This window comes from Melozone crissalis, unplaced genomic scaffold (genome assembly GCF_028551555.1).
Source record: "Melozone crissalis strain CALT ecotype California unplaced genomic scaffold, PUWL_Pcris_2 ptg000007l_1, whole genome shotgun sequence".
Taxonomy (NCBI): Eukaryota; Metazoa; Chordata; class Aves; order Passeriformes; family Passerellidae; genus Melozone; species Melozone crissalis.
The window spans coordinates 13,827,222-13,855,145 of record NW_026535785.1 but is presented as its reverse complement, the minus strand read 5'-3'; the positions used below and the strand labels follow the sequence as shown (position 1 = coordinate 13,855,145).

At 41.1% G+C, this 27,924-nt stretch overlaps 1 protein-coding gene across 1 annotated transcript; it reads left to right on the top strand.

Moving 5' to 3' along the window:
• Positions 1–352: 352 nt before the first annotated feature.
• On the top strand, positions 353–26,957 carry GPT2 (glutamic--pyruvic transaminase 2). Its single transcript, XM_054296113.1, has 11 exons — positions 353–833; positions 10,875–10,964; positions 12,346–12,454; positions 16,621–16,754; positions 18,682–18,925; positions 19,665–19,744; positions 20,299–20,435; positions 21,124–21,298; positions 21,741–21,896; positions 22,906–23,018; positions 24,250–26,957. Exons 1-11 carry the CDS (start codon positions 507–509, stop codon positions 24,338–24,340), a joined length of 1,656 nt encoding a protein of 551 aa, XP_054152088.1. The 5' UTR covers positions 353–506; the 3' UTR covers positions 24,341–26,957.
• Positions 26,958–27,924: the final 967 nt, after the last annotated feature.

Here is a 27,924-nt window from a genome sequence, read left to right as displayed (position 1 = left end):
GCCCGGGGAGGCCTCTGGGTGCGGTAGTTCCTTGCCCATCACCTGATGCCGTGGGCAGGCGCAGGCGGGACTACAGCCCCCGGCAGGCAGCGCGCCCGCAGCCCGGCTGGTGCAATCACACCTTAGCACGCCCCGGGGCCGGGGCCAGCGCCGGCTGGGAAAAGGATGGGTTTGCCCGGGACTCTTCCAGAGCACTAGCGCGGGCACCTCTGTCGGGGCAGGGGCTGCAGCGCTATTCGGATGCAATGGTGGTTTCTATTTCTAATTCTGCTCCTGTGGTGGCATCGCAACGCTGCAAGATCAGTTGTATCCATTGCAGCTAAGTTTGCGGGATCTGGACATGAGAGGATCGAGCGTGTACGTGTAACTCTGCCAGCCCTTCGGCATTTCTCCTGACCGCACCTCCTGCTCGCTTGCATCTGGCTAGCGCCCGGTTCCGACTACAAAACACCCCGATCCGCAGCACTTGTATCCTTCATCTGGTTTTGGGAGCTACCCGAAGGACCATGCATCGGTTTGTCTTGGTTGCCAGGCAAGCTGCGGCACGGCTGTGCGGCCGCGGGCCGGGGGGCTGCCGGGGCGGAAGGACGGACATGGCTCTGCGCTGCGCCGCTTCGCTGGCGGCCGGGCGGCAGCCGCGGGGTCCCCGGCGGGAGGGGACGGTGCGCTGGAGCAGCGCTGCCAAGGCCTCCGCCGTGAAGATCAACGAGAAGGCGAGCAGGGAGAAGATTCTGACGCTGGAGTCCATGAACCCGCAAGTGAAGGCGGTGGAATACGCGGTGCGCGGCCCCATCGTTCTGAAAGCCGGGGAGATCGAGAAGGAGCTGCGGAAGGTGAGGCAGGGGCGGCGGGGCGGGGCAGGACAGGGCAGGGCGCGCTCCCGCAGCCGCACCGGCTCTGCCCCGGGCGCTCCTCCGCCGCCGCTCCCGGCTGGGGATGTCGCGGGGCTCAGCGGGGACGTGACACCCCGCGGGGCTGAGACGTGACCCTGTGGAAGCCTCGGGAAAGCGGGAGGCACCGCGAGTGCCGCTGCAGGGCTTCCTACCCGAGTTAAAAACTCTCGGAGCACAGCAGCGTTCTCCCCATCCCTCTGCTGCCCCGAGCCGTGGCCGGACCCGCTGCGCCCGGCCCCGCTCCGCTGCGGCACCCCCGGCCCCGCGCCCCTTCCCACGGGAGGCGGCAGAGGCACGAAACAAAGGAACCCGCCGGCCGGCTACTGTTTATCCTGTGTCACTGGCTGCCTAAGGCAGATACGGGACACCCCCATAAAGCAGTGTTTACATTTCTCCGGCCGCTTTGACCCCTTGCTGCAATCCCGTGTCCTTTGTGTTATACAAGGGGGTGAGTGACCAGCTTTCATCATACTGATAGAGCCTTTGAGTCCTTGTGAGGATTTCAGAGATCCTGCCTTGGCCGGGGCAGGAGGCACCGGGCTCCTGACAGGTGAGCTGGCCCGGCTCCCCAGGCACTGCTCCGCTGCCTCACCCAGCGCTGCTCTGGATCCTCCAAAGGGATCACCGAGAATGCTCCTTTTTTCTTTAGTTGCAGAAGTTGAGGTGCCCGAGGACGAACCTTCAGAGCACAGGCACTCAGTAACGCTGCCCAGAGTTGTAGGTGGTTGGTTCTGTTTGGCAGATCAGATAATAAAGCAGGTTCTAAGGGTCTGGGCCAGTATGTGCTAAATAAAGCATCCAAATCAGTCAGTGCTTATATTTTGCTCTTCATATTTCTTTCTTATTCCTTGAGTATTGAAACAAAAGATGATAAAAAACCCTTAGCAATACAGACATGGCTTTTTGCCTCTGCTGTTCAAACCACAGCTTCCCCTCTCATCACAAGGACACACTTATTTTTGTTTTGATGAAGCATCTGGCAGAGTAGTTTTTCTGTCATTTTAGATATTATTCCATGCTGTCACTGCTTTAGAGAGTCTTTCTAATGCCTTATTACAGGTACTGCAAGACCATTTTCATTACTTCATGTAAAGTGCTTTGAACAAAAACGTGCTACAGCAATTCTAACCATGAGAGTAAACTGGTGATTGTCTGGTCTTAGTGTTACTTGTTTCCCCTTGTTTTAGAAAGTGAAACATTGTTTTCAGTTCACTGTAGTATATGCATCAACTATTTATGTCTAACTCAATAATTATTACAAATAGCTTCTTTTTTTTTTTTTTAGAATTTCACTTTAAAGCTTCAAAATGGTATTGAAGAATTAATTTTGGAACATCTGTTTTGATTTTCGCCTCAAAACTTGTTTATGAAGGTGTCATTGTGTTTATGCAACTAGGTTCCCTAGTGGATGTATTTTCCAGAGTATAAAATCTTCCAGTGTTCTCACTATGTTTGTTTTCAAGTTAACATCACAGAGCAGGAGATATTACTTGACAAAACAAATATAAAAGGCCCTTCACAAACTCCTCCCAGCTCCCCTGCTTACTCCAGTTACCAGCTGAATCACAGAAAGAATAATCTACTGTGCACTTTTGAAAAAATATAACAGCAAATCATTGGTATTCACTTTCTTAAAAGATTTTTCTGTCAGTTTAGTGTTGTGCTTACTTATGTGGCATTTTTCATTTAATTTTTTTTTTTCCTGGAACTAGTCTCATGAAATAATGTTTGCCATTGATAATGGCTACCAGCATTCCTAGAGGTGACTGTGCTTTAACACAAGTAAGGCAAACAAACCTCCCAGCTGGCAGGGAGAGAGGACAGAATTACTGCAAAAGCTGAGACAGTGTATCTGCAGAGAACACTAATCAACTTCAGTAGAAATCCTTTACTTGCTTCCACACTTCTCAAGTTACTCATTCCTCTTTTCTGAGAAAAATACTGTTATTCATTCTCTTGTTTAATCAAGCTGTCTACTAAAGCATACAGTGTTGAGTAATACCTAGGTTCCTTATAAGTAAAGTATTACAGGTTATCTAATTGTCTATTTTTTGTGTGTGTGTGTCTGAAATTTAATTCTGTGTGCTCACACATCAATGGCACTTCTTTGTTTCCTTTTTATCAAGTTGTACAGCTTTTTCCAGCCCTCTCAACCTTAGCTCACAGGGTTAGCCAAGCACTGCCGGAAGAATTACACTGCTGGATAATTGGAAGAGGATGGAGTGGTTGCCACTTCAGGGAAGAGGAAGGAGATATTCCAAAGCATCTCTAGATCCACGGCCACTCTTTGCTACCAGCAAGAATTGCCCCATAACACTCTTCTACATCTGGTGGGGGAGGACCTTTGCAAGGCAGGAGAGCACAGGCTCCCTGGTACGAGATGGAAGCACTGCAGTGGCTGGGGGTAACAAGAACAGGCAGGGGTGAAGCAATGGCAGTAAATCTTTTATCATCTTCTGTCCAGATGCCTTTAGGTAATTTGTTTCTGAACTAAAAGCACCCTAAATGCAGCAGCCATTGTATATAATCAGATGTGATAGAGGCTCTCCCTGTTTAAAGTTGGTTCCATTTGGTTACTCTTCATACTTGTTAATACTCATAGAGCTGTTATGGAGGCTATAAAACAGCTACTTGAAGCTGTTTGCACAGTGTAAGCTTTCATCTTCCTTGAGGTTTGTTCTGCTGTCTCAGATCCCAACCAGCAGCTCCTCTGTTATTCTCTCTGGCACTTGCTGCTCCTCTATATTAACTGCAAATGATCACAACGGGAGCTGTAACTCCACAGTGCACACAGAAATAAGGACTGAAATGTTACTCAAGAAGTCTCTGACTGGACAACTGAGGGGATATTCCTTAAAAGAACAAATAAAAGTGAGGCATTACTTTTAGCTCTCGTGCCTGGGACTAAGCCAATGTAAGTGACTAGTAAAATAGTCACTTAAATTAAAGCAGATTAAGATTGATTGCCCAATACAGGTGGGGCATGCTGTACCTGGATTTCACAAGTTTTGTTGGCTTGTGTCCTGTATTCATCTAGGTAGAAAATCAGGGGTTTGATCTTTCAAGATGGAGATCACTTGCAAAATCAGTGATTGGATTACTTTCCTGAGCCCTTTTTTCAGAATTTTGAAATTTTATTCATGCTTTGAAAGTGAAAACCCCTTTTCTCTTCCTTTTTGCTATTGCTAGCAATTAGCTGATTCTGACTTATTAAGATGACAGAAAGAACTAATTCCAACCATTTTCCTTGGTGTTTCTGGCAACTTTTTAAAGCTAGAGCACAGGCATATTTTAATAAATTATTACACTCTAAATAGAACTCTATCAAATAAGACTTTTTTTCTACCCCCTTTGTATAGACTTGCTAACAAATGGCCACTGTTTCAAGTATTGACTTTAATTACATTTCAGACTAGAAATTTGTTCCTGAATAAAAATTCAATGCAGGAATAAAGCAAGGTCTGAGAAGAGCCCTTCTCTTTACCTAATCAGTAATGACAAACTAACTTATCTTTACCCAGGTAGGACACATACCTGATTTGTTGCTTTGCATTCATGCTAATTTTAACTGACCTTGTTGTGGAAAATCCCTTCATATCTGTTACTGTGACATTTCACTTATACACTCCTTTTCTCCCCAGTTCCTGATTGGGTTTTACATAATGTCAAGTTCTGTGTTAGGTTAGGCTGCCTTACATCTCCTGGTAAAGTGTGTGCAAATCAAACAGCATTTCAGGATCCACAGGTCAGCCCAGGTGACATTGGAAACGGGGCCTGGCCCAGTGTAAGGCACACAAGGTCCTTCCAAATTTTCAGGCTGTGAAAGGGAATTGTAGGGTGGAAAAGGGGAGAGGGAGGGTGTGCAGGGATATATTGGTAGCATGTAGGGAGTTCCTTCAGAGAGCACAGGTGGGTAGCACATCCCAACCCTGGGCCTGGAGCCATGGGCCTTCACTGGCATTATACACTTTCTATACACTGTAGGCCCTATTTTTCTGTTACCTTTACAGCAAAAGGTTGTACATTCATCTCCTGTGCCCACGCTTTTCATTTGCATAACTATTGCAAATAGGTTCCTGTTTCAAGTTTATTCAAGCCACTTGTTCACTCCCTACATTGCTATTTAGACAATAAAACTATCAAAATCCTTCTGCTTAGGTAACTGAAATCTCAGGTAGCTTCTGCTAAAGTATTTTGATTAAAATACTGTAGAGCTTTTTCTTTTTTTTCCCTCACTAATTCATCAGACTTTTAAATTGAATAGAAAAAATCTGACTTAGAATCCAGCCTTAATTGTGAATGTGAGTTGACTGTGTCCCTGGGAGTTTTGGAAAGATAAAACACAATTTAGACAATGACATGCAGAAATAGAATTTAACATGCCAAGAAAAAGAGACAAGATTGACTGGCACACCCAGTAATGAAAGATGTTAAGCTTAAATTACCATCCTATAATTTTCTGCTTTGAATACGTGACTGTGTGCACACGAAGGAAGTATCTTCCAGGCAAGAGCATCTGACCTCATTAAGACAGAACTGTTGTTCCTCAGTTGTCTGTACATGTTGCATACATAAGTGAATCTGTAGTAAAACCCATGGTTTTTAAGATGTCAAAAACTGCTGCAGATGAAGGTGAAAGAAAACTGGTTTCAAGAGCACAATTATCAAAGTCATATTTTCAGAGGCTCCCAACCCACAGAATCCAGTTTTTGATATTTTCTGGTTGAATACATTAGCAAAATTTATTCTAAAATAGACCTTTTCCAGTAACTCTCCATGTTAAGAGGGTCTTAATGTCTAATCACTTTCTGATGAGCATTATTTTAATTCTGTCATTTCATTCTGTTATGAAATCTAGTGGTTTATCTATATAGGCAAAAATTCTGAATGCAAACCCACTTTGATCAATGTGTCAGGCAAAAGTAACCTGAGGACAGGTCCTGTTCTGTAATCTCTGAATCAGATCTGCCAATTAATGGTCAGCCCCACTGATTTTCTCATGTGATATGAGGGGCATGCAAGTTATCACTGCCATTTTAAGTCAAAATCCAGAATTTGCCTTCTCCTTCCTTCCCAAAACAGCTCATGTCAGCTTGAATTACACAAGCATAATACAAACTCAAAGCCTTACTCCATGGTAAGCAGGTCAGGTTTATTTTTCTGCTGTGAGCTGTTTTAATAAAAAGATTGGAATGCTAATTCAGGTCTTCAGGTCCCTATTAGTTAAGGGCCTCTGGGCAGTGCTTTCTTGGTCTCTTGAGAGGAGGAGAGAAAAAAGCAAACAAGTAACTTGGCTACTACAGCATAGATCTCAGCTATGCTGAAATGTTTGGGTTTGCCAGCTCTGATTGTAGAGCTTGTTTGTGCAAGTCACAGCAAAAGCAGTCTCAAGGAAATAGTGCAGTGTTTCATAGTGTGATGTTGTTGCCTGATACCCATCAAGAGGAGGCACAAAGCCATGGCAATGAAAATGAAACAATTGGGAGCAGCCAGGAGCAGGCAAATTCTGAAATTCAGAAATAGCTGTAATACCACAGTTCTCTTCTGGGATTAAAAGCAGCTCACATCTTTGTGGCCTCCTCAAGGGAACTCTTTTCAATTCTTTCCTATTGCCATTACCAAATCCGCACATGCTCTCCCCAGAGTGATGGCTTTCCTTTGAAATTTGCTGAAGATTTAACAAAGACAGTGTCAGGTCAGTTTGGACCATTCTTTACTCTTTCTGGGCACAGTGGTATTCTGCAGTTTGCAGCACTGTCAGGTCCCATTGTAAAGGGAACCTCCAGGTACACTAAAACTCCTAAGAGACAAAGCAGCTCCTGGCAGGGCATTGCCCTCATGGTAGTTCTTAGGGATGCTGTATGTTCTGGCATCACATTGGTTCTTTGATCAAGTAATTCTCCCAACACTTCTTCCATCATGACTCTCCTTGAGAGACAGCTCATAATTTCATACTGTTCTCCTTTCCTGATGGGTTTCCTGAGGCTCTGGGGAAGCGTAGGGGAAGAGGAAACTTCCCCAAAGCTGGTTAACTGCATAAAGATTTCTATTGACTTTGTGCCAACGAATTCTAGTTCATGTATAAAAATCCCTTCTCCCAACTTTGTGTGATATTTAGATACAGTTGTTAGAATGATTGTGTCTGGCTTGTTTCAGGTTTCATCAGGTTTCTTAAAAGATGCATTTCCTCTAAAAAGAGCAGAGAGACTAGAGTAACAGTTGAAGGAAGTAATTTCCAAAGAGCATGTTCCAAATCCTGGAAGATTCTTTTATTCCATTAAAATCCTTTCATTATCCAGAAGATGGCTACTCAGTACAGTATATGTTTTTATATTTTCTCTTTTACATGTGGAGGTGAAAGATGGCTTCTCCAGCTTTAAAAAAGGGCTACTATCATGGATGTGTTTGCTGCTCCTGTCAGAGGAGTGGCAGGCGCCTGGCCTTGTTCTGAGCTGAAGCTGAATCACGTTGTGAGCACAGCGTGAGGTGCCGCCAAAGGCAGGAGCTGGGGCACAGCTTGTTTTGTAGGGCTGGGCATTCCTTCTCCTCCTTGATGTGGTTTATACTCTCTTCACAAGGCAGGAGAATCAATCTGGAACCTACTGGTCACGAGTTTGGTATTAGAGCTCCTGTTATGCAAGCTTCCCTTTTGCAGAGCTCTGCCTGTTTCAGTGCAGCCAGGCTGCCTGTGGAGCACACCTTGGCTGCACCCAGACAGAGGCCATGGCACTGCAAATGTGCTGGGGATCCCTAGAGGAGAGCAAAACAACTCCAGTGGCCCAGTTCCTGCTCCTTCTGTGTGTTCCTTGGCTTGCAAGGACATAACTTGTCTCAGCTCAAGTGTGTTGTTGACATGGTTAAAGACTGCTCAGCTTTCTGCAGTGAAATAAATCCATGACCTGTTGCAGCTCTTTTCCTGCTGCTTTACAGTTTGATACTGCGGTTATCAACATCACATTCACATTTCCTCCTTTCATACAGATCTTTCCACAGACCTTCCAAAAAGTATTTGGCATAACCCTCCCCTTGGATACCCACACCCATCACCCCAGGAGAAGCCTTGACACAAGTAGCTGGTGGCTGATGCTGCTCTGTCTGAAGGGTCTGAGCAGGATTCTGCCTTGAGCCCATCTGCACAGTCTCAGGCCCTGTCTAGACTGCCCTTGCTGCCAGCTCCTGATAGCCCTGCTTTGGGACTTTGACCCATTAACATTTAGCACTTGTTCTTGCCTGTTGTTGTTTTCTGTTTCTTCTTTTTGAAACAGTAAGATGGGACTTTTTGTCCTAAAGAACTTTTAAAGATTTTTTTAAGAACTTGTTTAGAACTATTTGTTCTATACTAAATCTAAGCAACTTCTGATACTTCTTTTTTTTTTTTTTTTCATAGAGAGACTGGAAATCAAGTAATAGAAAAATACTAAGTGGCTATAGCAATTTTTGTACAGATTTCACTAGGAGAGGATACAACAAGTCTCATGAAGACAATTCTAAAGCTGAAATTAACTCATTGTCAGGGAAGGAAAATACTCCAGTTATTTAAAAGCATTTCTCTTTTGAAAGACCAAAAAGACAACAGTTCTTGTAGCTGAGATCAAGAATTACAAATTAGTCTAGAGAACCATGGGCCTTTAAGCCCAAGTGGGAACTGTGTGTACCACACAGAAAATGCAGCATTCCTTCTCTAACCAGATTTGATGGTGACAGAATTATTGTGTGTGGTTTGCTGTTTGTTCCAGATCCATCATGTGAGAAGCAAAGGGAGTGTGGGGTTTGTGCAGTAAGTGATGATCCTATACTTGCAGTGATGACAAGAACACAGAGTTTGGCCCTAGTAAAGACATAAATGGCATCAGTGCTAATAAGCTCCAACATTATTTATGATAAATGTGACACAGGCACCAAAAAGGTCTGTTGCCTTTGTTTTAAAGCCTGTACCACCATAAAAACTCCAAAAGTACATTATGAAATGCCAGGTACCTTTCAGCATTTTACTAACCAAAGAAGCTTTTTTTAAATTGCAGAGCACAATAGTATTTGTGAGCAAAAAATCTAATTAGTCTAATGTAAGGTATTTCTATTATTAGGGAGTTGGTTTGTTTTGGTTTTAATCTAATAAATAGGAGTATTTCTATTTCATGTTGCTATTTTCTCAGACTGCCCAACTTTAGGCAAATAAAATATCATCCATATTCCTTAACAGATTTGTATTACTTTGCAAATCTAGTGAAACTGATTCAATTTGCTGTAAGGACCAAATGCAACCAAAATACATGGGATTTTTCTTCATTTCAAGCAAATTGAATTTGTTCTTCTTCTACATACACTTTCTTCTTCCTACTTATTTGTGATTACAATGAAACTGTTGTCAGTGGACCCTAGATAGCTTGAAGAGCACACATTTTAGCTGTTTACATTACTCATAAATTACTAAACTTCAGCCTCAGATAAGTGTAATGTCTATCTGGCATCCCTATTTCTAATTTTTTATTTAGAGCTGAAATGCAGCTCTTAATTTGGGGGCTCACTTAGATCAACAAGCATAAAAGCAAATGACTTATTGGGCTCAGTGAGTCACTTTCAATTATTTTAAGTGAACTTTTTTTTTTTTCAATTGCTGCTAAATATAAGGCCATATAAAATTGACCCTCTGAATCAGGATCATGTAAGCCCAGTTGTCTGGTCCTAATGCCATTTCCAACTACATATTTACTTTTAAAATAAAGCCCCCAAAGGCTCTCAGATATACAATGGACTGGATCCATCCAGTGGGGTATTGGGGATTGTGCAGCCTTGAACCTCCAAATCCTGGCATACCTGGGGATCTGTATCCCTGCTGACTGCCTGTATTATTGTTATTTCCACATCTGGCTTCTGAGCTGCCATTGAAGTCCAACACCATAGTCCATGGTGGAAAAGCAGAAATTAGTTCAGGCTTGCCAGCTACATATTTTATGTCCAAATCCCGTAATTGGCTGTAAATACAAGGACCAGGAAGAGGCTTTCTGAGTACATACCCAGAGCAAGTTGTTATAGGTCATTTTCTACAGAAAACTAATCAGTCTGATGTTGCAGTTCCTTAGTCCATGTGACCATTCTGTCACTGTTAGGATGCCTCCCTACTACCTCTGAAATACACATTAGAACAACTCTAAACATATTATTGCCTCTCTCACTTATTCTTCTTGTAATGTTGGCCTTTCCTTTCAGTTAATCTTCTTTATTTAAACCACTGATGGTTTTTTCAATCAGTCAGTGCCTAGCCTTTTTTATGCCCTTATTTTATTTTGCTTTTTAAAGAGCTGTGATTGCTAATCAACATTCATTAACTTCTTTCCCTATGTTCTCATGATGTATTCAGCTTCTCACCGGAAAAATGGCTGGCTGTTCAGATTTTGGAGACTAGGAAGCTTTTAAATATTCATGGTGATTATTTAGCACTTCTGTTTATCATAAAGAGCCTCACTAGGATATATTTTGTGAAACATCTCTATATGGAAAAGTGGGGTCATCATACAAGGAATACTTAATCTAAGTATAAAATAAATAAGCACTTTTTTGTTTTTACTCTCAAAGAACTAAAGGTCTCGAGGTTTCTTTTATTGGTGGATATTTCTCAAATATCCTCAAGTCTTTTTAGCTTCTTGACTGATCCATCCCTCCCTTAGGTGTCTCAAAGAAATTGCTCTAATACTGACAACTCAAAATGCCTTTTTTTTCATCTTTTCTTCTTCAATATGTGGTTTCCAGCCAAGTCAGTCTCTTACTTGCAGCTAGCAGAAAAATAAAAGCCAACCTATCATTTAAAAATGTGTCACAGTCAACAAAATTTCTGTAAACCATTTAAGATTTCCTGGCAGTGTTGTATAAGAAGTACATTAAGCTTTACATTAAACGCCGTAGCTGTTACAGCCACATGACAGATACTAAAAAAGAATCTTCTACTACAGCCCTAACAAAACATTCTGAATGATCCCTTTCTAGGGAATCAAAAAACCCTTTACTGAAGTGATTAAAGCCAACATTGGAGATGCACATGCAATGGGACAGAGACCAATCACCTTCCTCCGTCAGGTAAGGCTACTATAAAATATTATTATTCATTTTTTATTAGAATGCCTTAAAGCTGTCTGATATAGGTATTAGTATAATTGATTCTCTAGATGCAATTAGACTTAAAATAGTTCTTTTGTAAAGAATTGTAAATGTTCATTTCTGAGCCAAAGTCCTATTGTTTTGCTGCTTGTCCTCTTTTAACACAGTAGCTTTCCTTAGTTCCCATATCATTCCCCACCCACACTTTTTCCTGCCACTTCTGTGTTATCAGTCAGCACATTCATTATCAATAATGCTCTTCAAGAAAGGAAGTGGTTCTCTTTAAAGAAAAAAACAAAAGCCTTTCTTCATCTGAGAGAATACTTTGAAATCTGCACGTAGCTGAGTTCAACTACTTGTACTGTGTCTCATTTTGCACATTTTACCTCTGGGCAAGCTAATTGGTAGGTTAACTTTTAGAAAAGATTACAGCAGAATTCATATTTGTATATTATTCCTAAAAGACAAATAAGGTTAAAATGAGTATTATCTTATTTACTGAGCATCCCTCACACCCTCATGTAATAATGTGAATTCAGAGAGTTCCAGGACAAAGTGATGCTTTATCAAGCTGAGGGTCCAGATGATGAGATTATAAAATCAAGCTATGCAGCAAACTAGGGAGACCTGAGCTTCTTATAAATTATTCAAATGTATTACCTTTCTCCCCGTGACGGTGTGCACACATGGATTAATTCATTGTCATTGTCCCACAAGATGACAACAGTCTGTCCACATTACACCATTTAAGCATAAAAATGAGAGAGACTGGAATAAATTAAGCTGATCTCAAGAGAGACCTCTCAATTCTTTGTGTCTTACATTCCTTCATTAACTTAGTTCTACTGGGTTGTGTGTCTACTATGTTCTATATCACCACTTCTTTTTTAAATTAAATATTTCCCATGAATTCAAATCAGTAAGAACTAGAAGCTTTATTGGGGAAAGATTATTAGAACATGCAACTAGGACTTCAAAATGTGATTGTATTTCTCAGTTCTGCTCCATGTAATACACAAGGTGTGGAGGATAGAGCTGCTTAGAGATAACATAGGAATAGTTAACTGTGCTTTACTGTGTTTGCACTATGCTTAGCTCACCTGGAATCTTCACTGTCTGTAATAAAAATAGTTAATAATTCTAGAACTGTTTTTATCAGCTTAACTTGGAACCTGATAAGATATTTTGTCTTCTGTGAGAACAACCCTTAAAACAAACAACTGCAAGCTCTTCATCAATAACCTTTGTTTTAAATTAGCCAGTATTTGTGATCTTCGTTTCCAAGGAAAGTTAAGATAAAGTTAACTAAGTTAAAATAACTAATGAGAAGTGGCCAATTGACATGTTCTTGGCACTGCAGGTGGTGGCCCTGTGCACATACCCAAACCTGCTGGACAGCCCCAGCTTTCCCGAGGACGCCAAAAAGCGCGCCAGGCGGATCTTGCAGGGCTGTGGAGGAAACAGCTTAGGTAAGGCTCTGCTCTGGTGTTAGGAAAACACAGCTGGTTCAGTATCTGCAGCTGTTCTGGTGTTAGAAAAACACAGCTGGTTCAATATCTGCAGCTGGTGGGGGCAGGTTTGCAGGTGGTGACCAGTGGTGCAGATTTTTGGTGGGACTTATCCCAGAGCAGAGGGTGAGGGTTATGCATCTATGGAGCCCTTGCCACAATAACATCTAGGCATAACTCTAAAGGGAATACTGAGGATTTTTGTACCAGAAAGAGGCTCTGTTCTGTTGGTATGACATCTCTTAATCCAGGGCTCTGTGTCTCCTACTAAGACTAGGTGGAAAGTTTTGCAGTTTTTACCTTCTCCAGTTGTTTCTCTGCCAAGGAGCCACTGTCCCTGGAATGCTGGTGTCAGCAAACAATACATGTCCATCTCAGCTGATCCAGTGCACACTCTTAATTTTGAACCATCAGTTCAAGTATGTTTTCTGGTGTATCAGAAACTCAGGTACCAAGGTGATAATCCTCTACAAAGGTCTTTTACCTTGCTGAGATAGTTTTTACTGAAGGTGTCAAAGCTCTATTTCTCCAAGGTAAAGTAACTCTTGAAAGAACTACAGAGCTCTGTTCTTCAACCACTGTTCCTACAAGAGTGCACATGTCATATCCACATAAGTCCAAACTTTGCATATTCATTAGAAAGGAAATGGAAGAGACAATTTCTTTCTCATCTAGTGACTATGCTGCCTACCTGTACCTGCCAAATGCCATGAGAATTTCTACTCTGCAGATACTGCTACAGCTTTACTGGGTGCAGCAAAGAATCTGGCACACTTACCTTCTTTCAAGTAGGCAAACAGTGACATTTCAGAGGACTTATTACAGCAATTGGCATATTTCTTAATCTTTGTGATTGTAGTGCCTATTTGCACTGGTATATTTTGAGAGTAGGTGCTATGAAACTTAATAAAATAAACAAAACATAAACAGTGATTGCATTAGCAGCATTTCAAGCTTGACAACACAGCCTAATACAGAATGTGTTTTATCCTCACCATCTTTGTATTGGTTTGTCTTTTAATGTAGACCATTAAAAACACATTGTCAAAACTGATAAGTTCCTCTAGCTCAGTGGATCCCTTTCCTGTCTTATTTTGGAACAATAAATTCACATAGTACTGTTGGCACGTAGGAGTTGCTGGGGATACATTTGAATTTTGACTCAGTCTTTCTTTGTAATGATTGTCTAATTTAGGGATGTGGAAGGAGTTCTCAGAATGAGCAGTCTTGGCCCCTTGGTGCTCCTTTCCCCTTAAGGTCATGGTGGCATGGGACACCACAACCCCGTGTTATAAAGAATTCAGTCTTGCATAATATTTCAGAAATGTGTTCCTTTTTTTCAGAAGATCACATATTTCCCATAATTTCTGTTTGCTCAGTAGATTCTGAGGAAGTAGGCCTGAAACAATTGCAGTATTCAAGTAAGATGATAATTCTGAATACACACTGTTCATTTCAGTGGCTAAATTTGGATTCTGGACTCTAAATGTTTTTTAATTTTGAAATTTGAAAGAACAACTGTACCTCTAAATTCCTGACAACTAAAACCACTGTGGACTTTACTGATGTGCTGTACTGGTTTCTGCCCCCTGTCCACCCTCCTTGGCTCCAGTAAGGTGTGTCAGCCCCTCCTCTTGGCCTCTGGAGCTCATCAGCCTCTGTTCAGCCTCCCAAAACATGCAGCCAGAGGTACAGGGATGTGCAGCTGAGTGGAAGTCACCCCTATCACTTTGTTGGTAGTCTGACAGCTTACTGCTGTTCTCTTCATGGCTGAGAAGGAGAAATTGCCTTTCTTGTGAGAAAGCAAAGATGAAAAACTGGCCTCACTGTGTTGTGTTCAAAACCTTATTTTTCAACAAGTTAGTCAATCCAACACAAAGGTGGAGTCACTACATAGGGTCAAAGTCATTTGAAGTGTTGCACTCATATCTACATCAGCCTATTTGTGGGATCTCAGTCTCTCAGAACTGGGGTGCAGGGTGAACGAGACCACCCCTGGGGGGCTCGGGAGTCCTGGAATGTTGCCAGAAATGTCTGGTGGCTGGACTTTGATCCCACATGGGAGATGACATCAGTATGAGGATAGGAGGATTTCACTGGGGTGAATGGTGAAGGGATAAGTTAATTGGAGTGTGAGATAAAGAGTTTAAGATCTCTGTACAGGGGGGTCTAGAGAGGTAAGATGGAGGAATTGGGGCGTGCCCTTCTCCTTCTTCTTCTTCCTCTAGGCCTCCATCTTCTGTGGTGATGTTGGCACTCTGGGATTGGACCTTACTAGGGGAACACTGGTTAATAAGGGTAGAGGGTATTGGAGAAAAATGATAAATATTGTATACGTAACTGCGGGTATAAAGATAGGTGGCCGCCCCAGGGGCTCTCAGTGTGTGCCCATGGCTGACTGCTGAGCAGAACTCTGTCAGGCCAAGAGAAAATCTTTTAGATAAGCAATTAATAAACACCGAGACCGAGAAAAAATCTGAAGTTTCTTCTCGTCCTTTGGAACGCGGGCGACCCAAGGCCATCTTGGGCTTTTCCCAGACCATCTAAACAGCCCCAAAATCCGACACCTATTTAAAGGTATTAATTGTAAAGTTAATATGAATATGAAATTTCCTCAGGCAGTGGCCTAGAATGCCCTCACTTCCAATGAACATCCATTTGGCAAAACCCTACTGATGGTTTTGAGTCTCACTACTCCCAGGCCATGTGTGAAGCCTCAGATGAATCCTCAACTTCTCTTGTGTCCAGACACTCTGGGATTCTACTGACACCACTTACTTTGCATGTGGGATAACTGAAATATCTTTCCAGGCATTTGAGACATCCTTCCCATATACAAAAATACATCATATATGCAGCTTTTTGGGCTGGGTTTATTTATTTGCATCCCACAGTGCAAACACAGGTTCTAGTCAAAGCCATCAACTGAGTACAAGTCAGTGTAGAAGTACAGTGCAATTAAATGTTCTGTAAGTCCTCAGAGTGGCAGGACTCAGCACCCAATGGAGCACAAGACAGAAGGACAGCTTAGGTTTGTTCTCCTCCTTTAACAGTATCCTCCTGGCTGTGGTCAAACACCCGTGTACAGACCCAATATACCTTCTAGTCCTGTAAAAGTAAATGTTTGGGACATCAGGGAACTCTGTGCCCTGAATCACCATTTTATCCCATGCAATTGTGCAGTGCTTGCAAAAGTTCTCTGTTTTTTTAAATCATGCTTTCACAGAAGTCCTACCAGGCAGACTACTAGCAGATAACAGAGTGATAAGAGTTAAGTCAGGCATAATTATTCCACTCCACCCAACAAGCAAATAAGATTCTGCAGCTTCCTGACAGTGTTCTAAAATAGATGTACACTTGTCTCTTCTTTGTCCATCAGTCTTAGGCTTCATAGCTTGAATTCATTCCTCACCTTGACCTAGACTTATTTTTACTCTTTGTTTGTTGCACATTCTTGGCAGTGATGCACACAGGCATCTAACATCTCCTTTTATTTATGATTATTAGTTGTGCTCTGTAAACTGCACATGAGACTGGGGAGATTCTAGACACTTCTGCTGAAAAGTGGTTGTGGGAGATGTTGTGGGGGAAGGAGAGAAGCAGTTTGGGATTTTTTTTTTGTTTCAGACTGTGGGAGAAAATAATATGTTATTTTCATATTGCAAATAAAACCCTTCTATTTATCATGGATTAAAAGAAATTATTTTCCTTTCTATTGCACATGCTACGTCTGTTCCTTGTTCCCATTACTTAAATAGGAGTTTGTTTACGTTCAAGAGTGCTTCCAACATAAAGAAAGCAACTGAAAGATAGTAAAAATGGGATTGCTGTCCCAGTTTGCAAAGCAGGCTTGAAATCATACTTTTTACCAATCCAGTATGTTATTTTTGTATTTTAGTGATGCTTATTGTATTTGTTTTCTTCCAAATTAATCCTTTTGCTCTATGAACAAACCAGCTCCCTTTCCTACTCCATGGTAAAAAAAGCAAACCCATCCTGGGGATCCATATAAATATGGCTCATATATACAAACTACTCCATCCAATACCAGCTCAGGAGTTTTGCTAGTAACAGAAAATCTGATGTACATTACACTCAATTTTCATCTCATCCTGTATTTTTCACAGGATCCTACACTGCCAGTCAAGGTATAAATTGCATCCGTGAGGATGTGGCTGCATACATTGAGAGAAGAGATGGAGGAGTTCCTGCAGACCCAGATAACATTTACCTCACCACCGGGGCAAGCGATGGCATTTCTGTAAGTGCTAAATGAAACCTGTTCCTTCTTGGTACAAACTGTATCTTATCAGTTACCTCTGCAAATACAGATCCCTGATGAACCTCTGGTCTCACCAAGTCCTGGGAGTTTGGTCTGTCAGACAAGGAAGCCACATTCATTGAATATCCAATCCTGTGAACAAACCAGTGTGGATGTCAGGAGCCAGCTAAGAAGTGTGTGCAAAGTCTCTTAGCATCCATTAAATTGTACCTTTCTGTAGAGCTAATACAAAATGAGCTACAGGTGCCTAAATATAAATGTAGAAGATTCAGTGCATTCAGACTAAATAATGGTTGTTCTCAGTGGTTAAGACACATAAACCCTGAAGGTTAGAGGATATCATTCGGTGGAAGAGGGAAGAGAGAAAGGTGAGAACTCTCAGCTCTTCTTCCAAGTAAACTGCTAGTGCAGATCAATGCCAGTGAAAATCCCAAAGATTTGTTTCTGTTTGTGTATTTTAGTTTGCTTGAGAAAAACTTCAGGGTTTGGGTTCAACCAAGGTTCAAAGATAAGTTTGATAAGTTATTCAGTTAAGACAGGAATCCCAGTCTCTGTCAGGCTGCTCCTTTGCACAGACACAGTTCCTGACAGCGCAGCAGCAGTTTGGCTCTGAGGAAGGCCGCCTTTGGCAGCGTGTTGGGGAAGGTGGATTTTTGAAGGACATCTAGTGGCAGAGCTCAGAATGACAGCGATCCGGCAGGAGCAGCTCCCCAGGGCTCTGCAGGCAATTGGCTTTCCGGAGTTTCTGATACTGGCAGCTTGTCAGGAATGGCAGCACAGCGCAGCTGGTCTGCATCGTGCCGATTTGATTGCACCACTGATGTAAAGCCAGCACTACAACTCATTCTTTGGCCCTTCTAAAGATAAAACAACTATTGTTTCACACCTCAGGGGAGAGAGGCTGTTAAGCAGTTTTTAAATATGCATTTGGTCTTGATTATATGTTTTGGATGCTTGGTATTTTTAAACTCGTGGTGGGTACAAAATTATGTTGATTATAAATCATTAGCTTAGCAGCTGAGTATGTGATGAGAGGCACAGAACAGCAGATTTTGTACTAGAACCACAAAGAAACCAAAGGATACTGCTGCTGAGAGAAAAGATATTTTTGGGTTTAGATGCCAATTACACACTGATAAGGATGCTTGCTTTGATTGCACCTGTACTTCAGAGTTCTCATGTGGTTATAAAGGCAAGAAATCTCTCTGCTTCCTGCTCCTTGTGAGCTGTTTTATTTAACTCACATGTAAAAAGCTTCCACATCACACAGACACTGGGCACAAGGAAATTGTCTGGACTGACCCTAGCACAAACATTACCTTTCTGCCTGTATCTTCTGGGCAGAAGCTACATATGACTCTATTTCCATCCCAGGACATGCAGACTTTGGTCTGTTCTGTTACTTGAAAATGAAAACATTATTGCTCCTGATGTAAAACAGGTTTCTCTGTTCCAAGGGAGAATCTGCACAGGCCCCAGTTCTAATTTCTGCTTTTATTTATTGGTCTCTTGTGGTTAATGAGATAAAATGAATGGAAGGCAATAAGCAAGAACTAGCTAAAGCTTCTTTGCTTACAACGGGGCACAGCAAAAAAATAATGATCTTGATATTCCTGTTTCCAACTTGCCCTCTAGCCTTGTGCTCAGAATGTTTTTCCTAAATTTTGTAGTTGATCAGGCATGATCTTTGGAAGTTGTGACATGAGAGGATTCCATTAAGCTTAGACCATCCTCACTCAGCCAGTAACAACTTGAAATAAATAACTCTCTTGGACTATCTGCTTCTAGGACAGAAATCCATCTTAACTCTACACTTTTTAAGGAAGTTTAATAACTGGTTCCAGAGAATATTATTAATTCCGGTGCATGACCTTTTTTATTTTTTTAATTCCTACTTTTTTCCCAGGCAATTTTAAAGATCCTGATCTCAGGAGGTGGCAAATCCCGAACAGGAGTGATGATTCCTATTCCCCAGTATCCCTTGTACTCAGCAGCCATCTCTGAACTGGATGCTATCCAGGTGAATTACTACTTGGATGAAGAAAATTGCTGGGCTCTAAATGTGAACGAACTTCGCCGTGCCTTGAATGAAGCTAAGGCATATTGCAACCCAAAGGTCCTCTGCATCATCAACCCTGGAAATCCCACAGGTCTGTAGGAATTTTGTTTTATGAAGGAGTTTTAAGACCATTTTCTTTCCTTTTTCATTCATTTGACATTGCAGGCAAATCCTAAGTACATATCAAATATGTTGAGCTGAATTCCAGAGATCAGTGCTCTAAGTAGGACAGACTTTACTTTTGGAAACATATTTTCAGTGTCCTGGAACTCCAGAAAGGAGGGAGCAGATTCACTTCACAGGATCCCATTTGAAGCTGCTGCTTCCACTGAAGTTTTCCAGACCTGTGGAATGACTTTTGGTCACTTTTGATCTTTAGGAAAGATCTTGCTTCTGGCATGGCCTGTAGCCTCTTGGCTTCTGAAGGGCAATGACTGTAGTAACTCAGAACTCAGTGGCAAGCCTCTCTCAGAATTTAGCTTTTTGAGTGGTTGAGTTGATTGGTGAGAAGCCAGCTCCCTCCTAACCATCATGCATGGGAGCATTTACAATTATTAGCTATTCACAGAGTACTCTCAATAAGTCCTTGATTGAGTACTGTATCTCATATTTCCTTTGCTTGAGATGGACTAAGTTACCTTGTACCATAATTCTTCCAAAAGTGCTCCTTAATTTCATGTTTAGTGAACTGAATGCTAAAGTTCAATAGCACTTTTCTGAGGAAGAGGGATATCTTCTTGAAAAGTTGGCAATCTAAGTAGGTGTGGGTGAAAAGATTTGTATGTGCACACTCCACTAACTTTCTTCTTGCTTTAAAAATCAAACTACAGGACAGGTGCAAAACAGAAAGTGCATTGAAGATGTGATACACTTTGCATGGGAAGAAAAGCTTTTTCTTCTGGCTGATGAGGTAATGAAATAATCTGTTGTCTCAAAAGCACAGCTAAGGGTACTCATATGAGGTACAATTTGTTCCATGTGTGGCAGTGGTATTTCTTAAGTACAGGGATCAGACTCTCTGTTATCATATTAAGACATGAAGAGACATGCAGGATTCTTAGTATCAAGGATCAATATAACAGGTGGCTTGATCTGGGTTTGAACTAGAGAGAAAGCGTAGGGGACACAAGGAAGAACTTTGCTGGAACAGACCTAAAAACCTACATGGTGCTCAGACCACTTCAAATGGAAGAAACAGAAGGAAAATCAATTCAAACATACAAGTAAAGGTTAAACCATCCAAAGGAGCTCGCTGTTCTCCAAAGGCCCAGCCTTTGAGTGTGGTCATATCAGATAAAAAGTATCATTACAGTAACTAATACTCAACAAAGAACCTTGTGTCTTCTAACAGCTTTGAAGTTTGAGTGTAAGGACTGTTTCTTCAGTTCACATCTGCCTCTCTGAAGGCCGTGTTTTGTCCTTAGTTGGGGGAACAGAGCACATTAATGTCTTCTGACTGTTCAGGTTTACCAGGACAATGTGTACTCTGAAGGATGCCAGTTTCATTCCTTCAAAAAGATTCTGTATGAGATGGGACCCGAGTACTATAACAATGTTGAGCTGGCCTCTTTTCACTCCACCTCTAAGGGATACATGGGCGAGTAAGTCTGATTTAGTTTTTTTTTATTTCATCTTCCTCATTAATCTGGTGGGACAGCACTTTCATATTACTGACCTGAAGGTAATCCACCATAATTAATCCTCTATTAATTTCAACTAAAGACTATTAAGAAAAGAAAAACAAGTACAGAGTAATGGATTAACTCAGTGGTTTTTAAAGTACCAAATAATAAGCATATTTATTTCAGACACCTAATGCCTCAGTCCCAAAAGGTGAAATCCTACAGTCCCAATCTGGACCTGTGATAAAGGAAAATTGGCCTCCAACATTCAAGGGAACAGCTCAATAATCACTGGGATGTTACAAATGTTTGAGTTTGGTTTTTCTGGGGGGAGGAGGACATGGAAGAAAAAGAATGTTTTTATTAAATGTGTGCTGCTACAGCCATATGCTCTTGTTCTGAAGATTAAAGATCCATGTTAATTGTTAACTTGCCTACCAGGGAAGCTGCCTATCCACCTTTATCTCTGTATGGGATACTAGGACTTAATGACATGTCATGCAGCTCCATCTTAACCCATATCAGTGTGGCAGCTGTTTCAACAAGCTGTATCTTACCTATTGTGAGATTCTCATCAACTGTCTTTCTACTTCTGCAATCATTTTCATTGTTTTGTTGTATTTATAGACTTGAAGTTAACCAATCTCTTCTGTTCACTTTGTCACAGATGTGGCTACAGAGGAGGTTACATGGAGGTCATAAACTTGCACCCAGAAATCAAAGGACAGCTCGTTAAGCTGCTTTCTGTTCGCCTTTGCCCTCCAGTCTCAGGACAAGCAGCCATGGATATTGTGGTGAATCCTCCAGTACCTGGAGAAGAATCTTATGCACAGTTCATAAAGGTCAGCAATAACATGCTTGTTCTTTTGTGCATTTCACAAACCTATCCTAAGTACTCAAATTGGGGAACTCAAATTATGCACAGAGACCAGAGAGTCTTCTTTTGTTTCTCCTATCAAGTCAAATCAAAAGTTCAATTAAGATGATCTCTAAAAAGAGGGAGGAGTGGATGCTGAAGAAGGAGACTGTAAAAAGAGAGCACACAGATAGAGACTTCTGCAGGTTATTGTCTGTCTGCAGCACTGTAATTGTACCCTGCTAAAGCCTTTTTGCACTGCTGTTTTTAAAAGCACAACTGGAATTTAGAACATTGTTTGCTCTAACAGCTCAGCAAAGCCCTACCAGTGTTTCATTTGGGGAGGGCCTTTTGAAATATCATCATTTCTCCTGGTGTTTTTATTGCTACTTGAAATGTGTCCAACTGAACACCTTCCTTTTAAACAGGAGAAGGAATCTGTTTTGAACAATCTTGCCAAAAAAGCCAAACTAACAGAAGACATGTTTAACAAGATCCCAGGAGTTCACTGCAACCCCCTGCAAGGAGCCATGTACGCTTTCCCTCGGATCTTTATTCCTTCCAAAGCCATTGAGGAAGCAAAGGTCAGTCAGTCATTCTCATCCCAATCCATTTCAACCTCCTCTCACCTGTGCCTGCCACTTCCAATGATGAGCTTTGATTCCAGAGATGGAAAACAAAAGCAGTATTTCATGGGCTGTGTATGATCTGAAAGATCACATGACCTTTATTTGGAGAGAGGAAAAGTGAACAGATCATTTCATCCCAGTGCTGATGCTCCCAGGCTGAGTGTCCCCAAGGATGTTGGTGTTTAAGTCACACAAGTAGCTGGCCCTGTGCAGCTCCAAATTGCTGCCCTTGCCTGGGTTAAGGGGACCAGCATGTGTGAGTGGCAATGTGCTACTGGCCCTACAAGAGAAGCCCCATTCACCAGGAAGGGGAAAGAGGGCTGGAGCTTTCCTTACAAATTTCACCTTTTTGCCTTTGGGACAGTGACCTATGTTAATAAATGATAAGTCTTTCTGTTCCCAAGTAGAGCTCTGAAACCTAATTTGTAATATTCATTTTCATTAGCACAGCTGAGAACAAAAATAGGGCTGTTTTTCAGCTGCTTATTTGATTAGGTATATAACCTGTACATATTTAAGGACCTCTCATAGTTATTAATCAGGGGACTTCCTAGGCAGCAGATTATTCTGGGGGAAAAAAATAGTAACTGCCAACAGAACTGGAACACACAGTTCCCAAATTAATTTAATCTTATCAAATGTCAGTGCCTTAGATTTTTCCAAGTACAACTTTTAGACTTCTGACAAAAGTTACTAGCAAGTCAAGGAGAATAACAAAATTACCTAAACCCTTTCTTTTGAAGTGAGATTTTGTGTAAGTTCTTCAGCCCTGTTCCTCCATGAAGTGCTGTTAGTTAATTCAGTGTGAACTGCCCCATTGGCATTTGTTCCTCATCTTCCTTAGTAAATTAAATAAGAAACTAATATTGTGACATTAGGTTTCAGGGGGGAAAAAAGCAATCATGAAATTCTATATATTAGGAATATTTTGACTTCAATAATTCTGAGGCATCCATTCCCTTAGGCTCACAAAATGGCACCTGATATGTTCTATTGCATGAAACTTCTGGAAGAGACTGGAATATGTGTTGTACCTGGAAGTGGATTTGGCCAGAGAGAAGGAACCTACCATTTCAGGTACAGTTTCTGTTTGTTTAAAAGCAAATTAGCAATAGTAAGCAAAGTATCATCCCAGTTCTTTCTCTTCTGATTAAATGCAAGGATTTTTATATCAGTTTATGTTGTCTCAGTTTCCACTGGACAGTTTCTGTGAACTGACAGCAAGGTCAAAGACCTGGTCTGTAGATGAACTGTACAAGTTTTTATGGTGTTTTCACAGCTTGCTGGCATAATTTTATTCTGTTTTTACATACTGGCATTTGAAATGCCTTCTCCTGGAATACAAACAATTCTAATAGTTTAGACTTTAATTTTAAAGTTGGCTCTGGAATTACAAAAATTGCCCTGCTTTCTTTTGGGTGGAGGAGAGGGTTAAGCTGTGTTTCCATATGGAGACACTGCATGAAAAATGCAGTATCATCCCTATAAATCTGCTCCTTAAACACTCTGTATAACTTTACTAAAACAAGATGTTGAGCTAAATATTCTAATACCAAAACTGTTGCTTTTGCTTCCAATAAACAGAACTTTGCTCCAGCCAAGCCACTGATAGCTAGAATTTGTCACAGAATTCAGCATTCCTCACGCTGTGCTGTGTTGTTTCTGTGTGTGAAACCACAAAGCAGAGGGTACCTCTGGCCTTGGCAGTGGTGCAGCACAGCCAGCTGGGTCGGATCTGGGTACACACAGCTCCAGGGAAAACCTAGAGTCCATTCCTGCACCAGGGTGGGAAACCATTGTGTTCTGTGGGCCTTGCAATCCCACACCCCATGGGATTTTCAGGGTGTGCAGAAGAAGGGAAAAAGGGACTAAAACCTGCAGAATGGGATGTTGCATTGTTCTAGTGCTTCTGAACTCAGGTTTCAATTAAAGAAAAAAATGTGCATTTGCTTGTAACTGACAACTCTCAAAGCTCAAAAAACTGGGAATAATTTGGCATAAATGCCCAACAGTAGAAACTGAATTGCTGTTATTTCTTACTGGCAATCTTCTACACCACTGAAAAGAAAATAACAGTTCTTCAATTCCTGTGTTCTAACCAATAGAAACAAATTGCTCTAGTTTAATAGTATAGTTCAATTAAAGTATAAATGCAAAAAAAGTGATAATAACATAAAAAAGATGATAAACTTAACATGTTACTTGCTGTGCCTTGAGATTGATCAAGATCTGTGCAAAGATCACAGTTTAGTTGATTCTGAAGATAATATGGATTGGTTTTTTTATTTCTTTAAATATTATTTTTCAGAATGACCATTCTTCCTCCAGTAGAGAAGCTGAAGATCCTACTGGAGAAAGTGAAAGACTTCCACATAAAGTTTCTTGAAAAGTATGCATGAAACTACTGTGGCTTTTCCCCCCTCATCCCCTCCCCTTCGAGGCAAATGCAGACAATGAACAATGATGTGCTGAGAATGTGCTGTTTATCTAATTTAACTAAATTCAAAGTAGATAGAACCAGACTCAGATACTGCTAAAACTTACTGGACTATTAAAGTTATGTCTGGTGTAGAAGACATTGTTACACCAAGTTTTTTTTAAGGGGAAGGGGAAGAATGTGAAGAAAACAGTGAGAAGAGTCAGTAAATGTTTTTGTGCCTTGATTGAAAGTTACATTTGTGAACTTTTGACTCAATAGGTTGGGGAATTGCTCCTTAAAATTACTACTGTCATGTGGGTTGTTTTACAGAACAGAAATGCCAAGTTCAATTGTTTAGATAGGAAATTGTTTCTCATCTTAAAATTCTACTAAACAAAAATCAAAACTCCTGCATTATAGTTATTGCTTGGTTTAATTTTTGTTGGTTTTGTTGTTAAATGTTCTCCTAACCTGATCAAGCATGCAGGGACAGTGTGCTTATTTTAAAACATCTTCAGCAGAGGTGTGCAGATGCCTTTGAAATTCTGCTGAAAAGAAATGCTGCCATCCCAGCACAGCTGGAATGGAACATACAGTTTTGATCAGAGGAGTGAACATGGTGTCTGCTTGAACAATATTTTTATGAAACTGAAACATAATAAGGAATACAATCTTCTTCTTCCTGTGCTATTCAACACATGATCCCAGCATAAGAGCACTGAACACTTCCTGCCATAGCAATTCCAGGAGTCTCCTGTTAGCCCACATCTTTTATACACATGGAACAGAGTAAGTTAGTGTCTCAAAGCAGATGTGAGTACAGTGTGTCCTTTCAAGCAGGGTAAAACACAGCCCTTTCAGAACCACTCTGTCTGTGGGGAGCATTTGTTTGGAACCATCCCACAGCCCCTGGAGCTGGCCAAAATCCAGCTGGAACTTGCACAGACTGACACGTTGTTACCAGGAGAAATGCTGGGCTGATTTCTAATGAAGAGGAAGGGATTTAAAGGAAAAAGTCTTACACCATGCATAAAGAAAATGAAAGTACAGCTGACACTTAAATCTTCCACAGTCCTACTGCTGTCTGAACAATCCTGAGTGCTTCTCAAAGCCCAACTGAACAAGGTGGCAATCTGGGAGTACAGCTGAGTGACTCCACTAATCTCTGCCAGCTTCCCTGCAAAACAAAGGACAGCCTCTGTTTCTCTAGAGCTGGAGGCTGGACACCTTCTGCTAGCTCTGATAAAGGGCTAAAGGAACAGAGCTTTCACTATTCAGATGTGAAAGCATTAGCATTTGTCAGGCTTAGGCTCAGCTGTTACAGAGCTTATTCATCAAGAATATCACATTCAATCCAGTCATTTATTTTAAGTTATTATTTAGAAGTAAACTCATTGTAATGTCTACTGGCACTTTGTGAGGCTGCTGTTGTCGCTGGTCCGACAGCCTGTGCTGATCCAGCTTACTAAAGCCAAGGGCTAGAGCAACACCATCCAGATAAAGCTGTGCCAATTTCTCACGTGAGGAGGATGGGATGCTGCCAGGAGCTGTCCTTGCCACAGCAGCCCCTGTCTGTGACCCAGCATTAGCAGGGCCTGAGCTTCCCACAGCTCCTTACTGAGGCCTGTGAGAAGAATTTATTCCTCTCAAGGGCTCACAGGTTATAGATGGAAATGGCATGGCTGCTACACAAAGCTGCTGTGGAGGATTGGAGAAAAAATGATGTTTTCCTTCTCAGAGCAGTGCACTTCTGGGAGGAGAGCACACTGAGAGCACTTGGGCTGCTACATCCATTGACAAACACAACCTGCCAGCACCCAGCACTTGGCATCTTAATATGCACTAATAAATAAAACAAACCCAGAGAGCAAAACCGTGGGAGGAGGTCACAATAATGATGTGAAAATAAGACAAACAGCACTTTCCTGCTCTAGGAATGTGTCCAAATCAGATCTGGCTTTGGACTCTTAATGCAGTGTAGATTGAAACTAAGATCTAACAATGGGAGTTAGAATATTTTTTATATTTTTGTAACTACAGCTTTTTCATGGGGTAGTATTTGTAATCTAATAAGTCAATAGATTTTATATTTGCCTTGCATTTGCACCTGTTACTTCTGGAAAAAAATGTAAAGGTTTACAAGTTTATAATGATAATTTACAGGTGTGAAAGGCTTTTTGTTTTAAGTCGGGACAGTAATTCTTACACTTTTGAATCAAAATATAATGGCATAAACTGAGTTTTTTCTAAACATTCTATTATGGTGCCTTTTCTGTTTCTGACATTATAAGGGATAACAATTTATTCTTGATGCATCTCATATGGAAGGGTGGTGATTTCTATTGTCCATCCACAATATTTGTATGTATTGTGATAAGGTTAATGTGCATTTTTGTGGAACAATCCTGTAAACCTAAGACAAAAAGGCTTGTTTGCCATGTCTTTGAAATATTTCATTAATAACAGACAATTCTTCCTTTCAAATGCATGCTTCTAGGTTTGATCTTCCTCCAGGTGCTCCTTCTAACAGTACTTCAGATGTATGAGACTTCCAAATAATAAAGCACATGTTAAAAAAATGGTAATACTTCTCCATTTTCTATGTCACTGGAGCAACACCAGCTGGATTGCACTATGACACATTTAATCCCATGTTCAAACCAATATTTACTAATATTTAATACCCATGTACCAGGTCATTAATTTCTGCATCACTCCAGTTTATGGACTTGACATTTGTCCAACTTATTACCACAAAACTATTCTCTACAAGAGCAGAACTGTAAACAGAGATGGTCTCAGGCAAGTTTATGCTCATAATTAATTCCGTAATGTAAGGAGTTGTAACCAGCAGTCAAGCAAGCCAGACTTCTTTCTTCACAGAGAGGATCAGCCAGGCAGCTGAGGCTGATCAACTGTGTCCTGAAAGCTTTGGTGAGGTGTTGTCAACTCCCTTTTAAAAAAACTTCTTACATGGCTTGTAGGAGATTAAATTTACAGAGCAGCACTGTAACTTTTCGAGGTGTCAGTTTTGCAGTGACACCTCAGAATTACTTTAGTGGTGTTTGTTTGGTAATTTCAAAGTAAACAAAATTTAGGGAAAGGGAAACTAGTCCTGCTTCTGTAAACATATATGCATATGCTAGAATTACCAAAATCAGGATATTCTTTTCTTTATGTCAGGATTTTGAGTGTTTTCTGGAATAGAAACACTTACCTGTTTGTCTGGAAGGGGTTTTTGGGAGGGCGTGGGAAGTGGAGTACATTGTTTGTTTTGCAAACAAGAAAATTGTCTGATACAAAATACTTATATTATGAATTGTCAGTCAGATTTTTTACAGCTCTTTTTGAGTGACACAGTCTGTCCCATCTGGCTCAGGAGATGTGCCAGATGCATATGATACAGAAAAAGCTACTCATGTCAGAGAGCTTGCAGCATCCATATACACAATGTCAAAACCACTAATGTTTTAAAGCATTATCTAAATGCCTTTTTGCACAGTTCCTTGCTCAAATTTGTACAAACCCCAAGATACAATAATACCTCTGGTATTATTTTTAAAT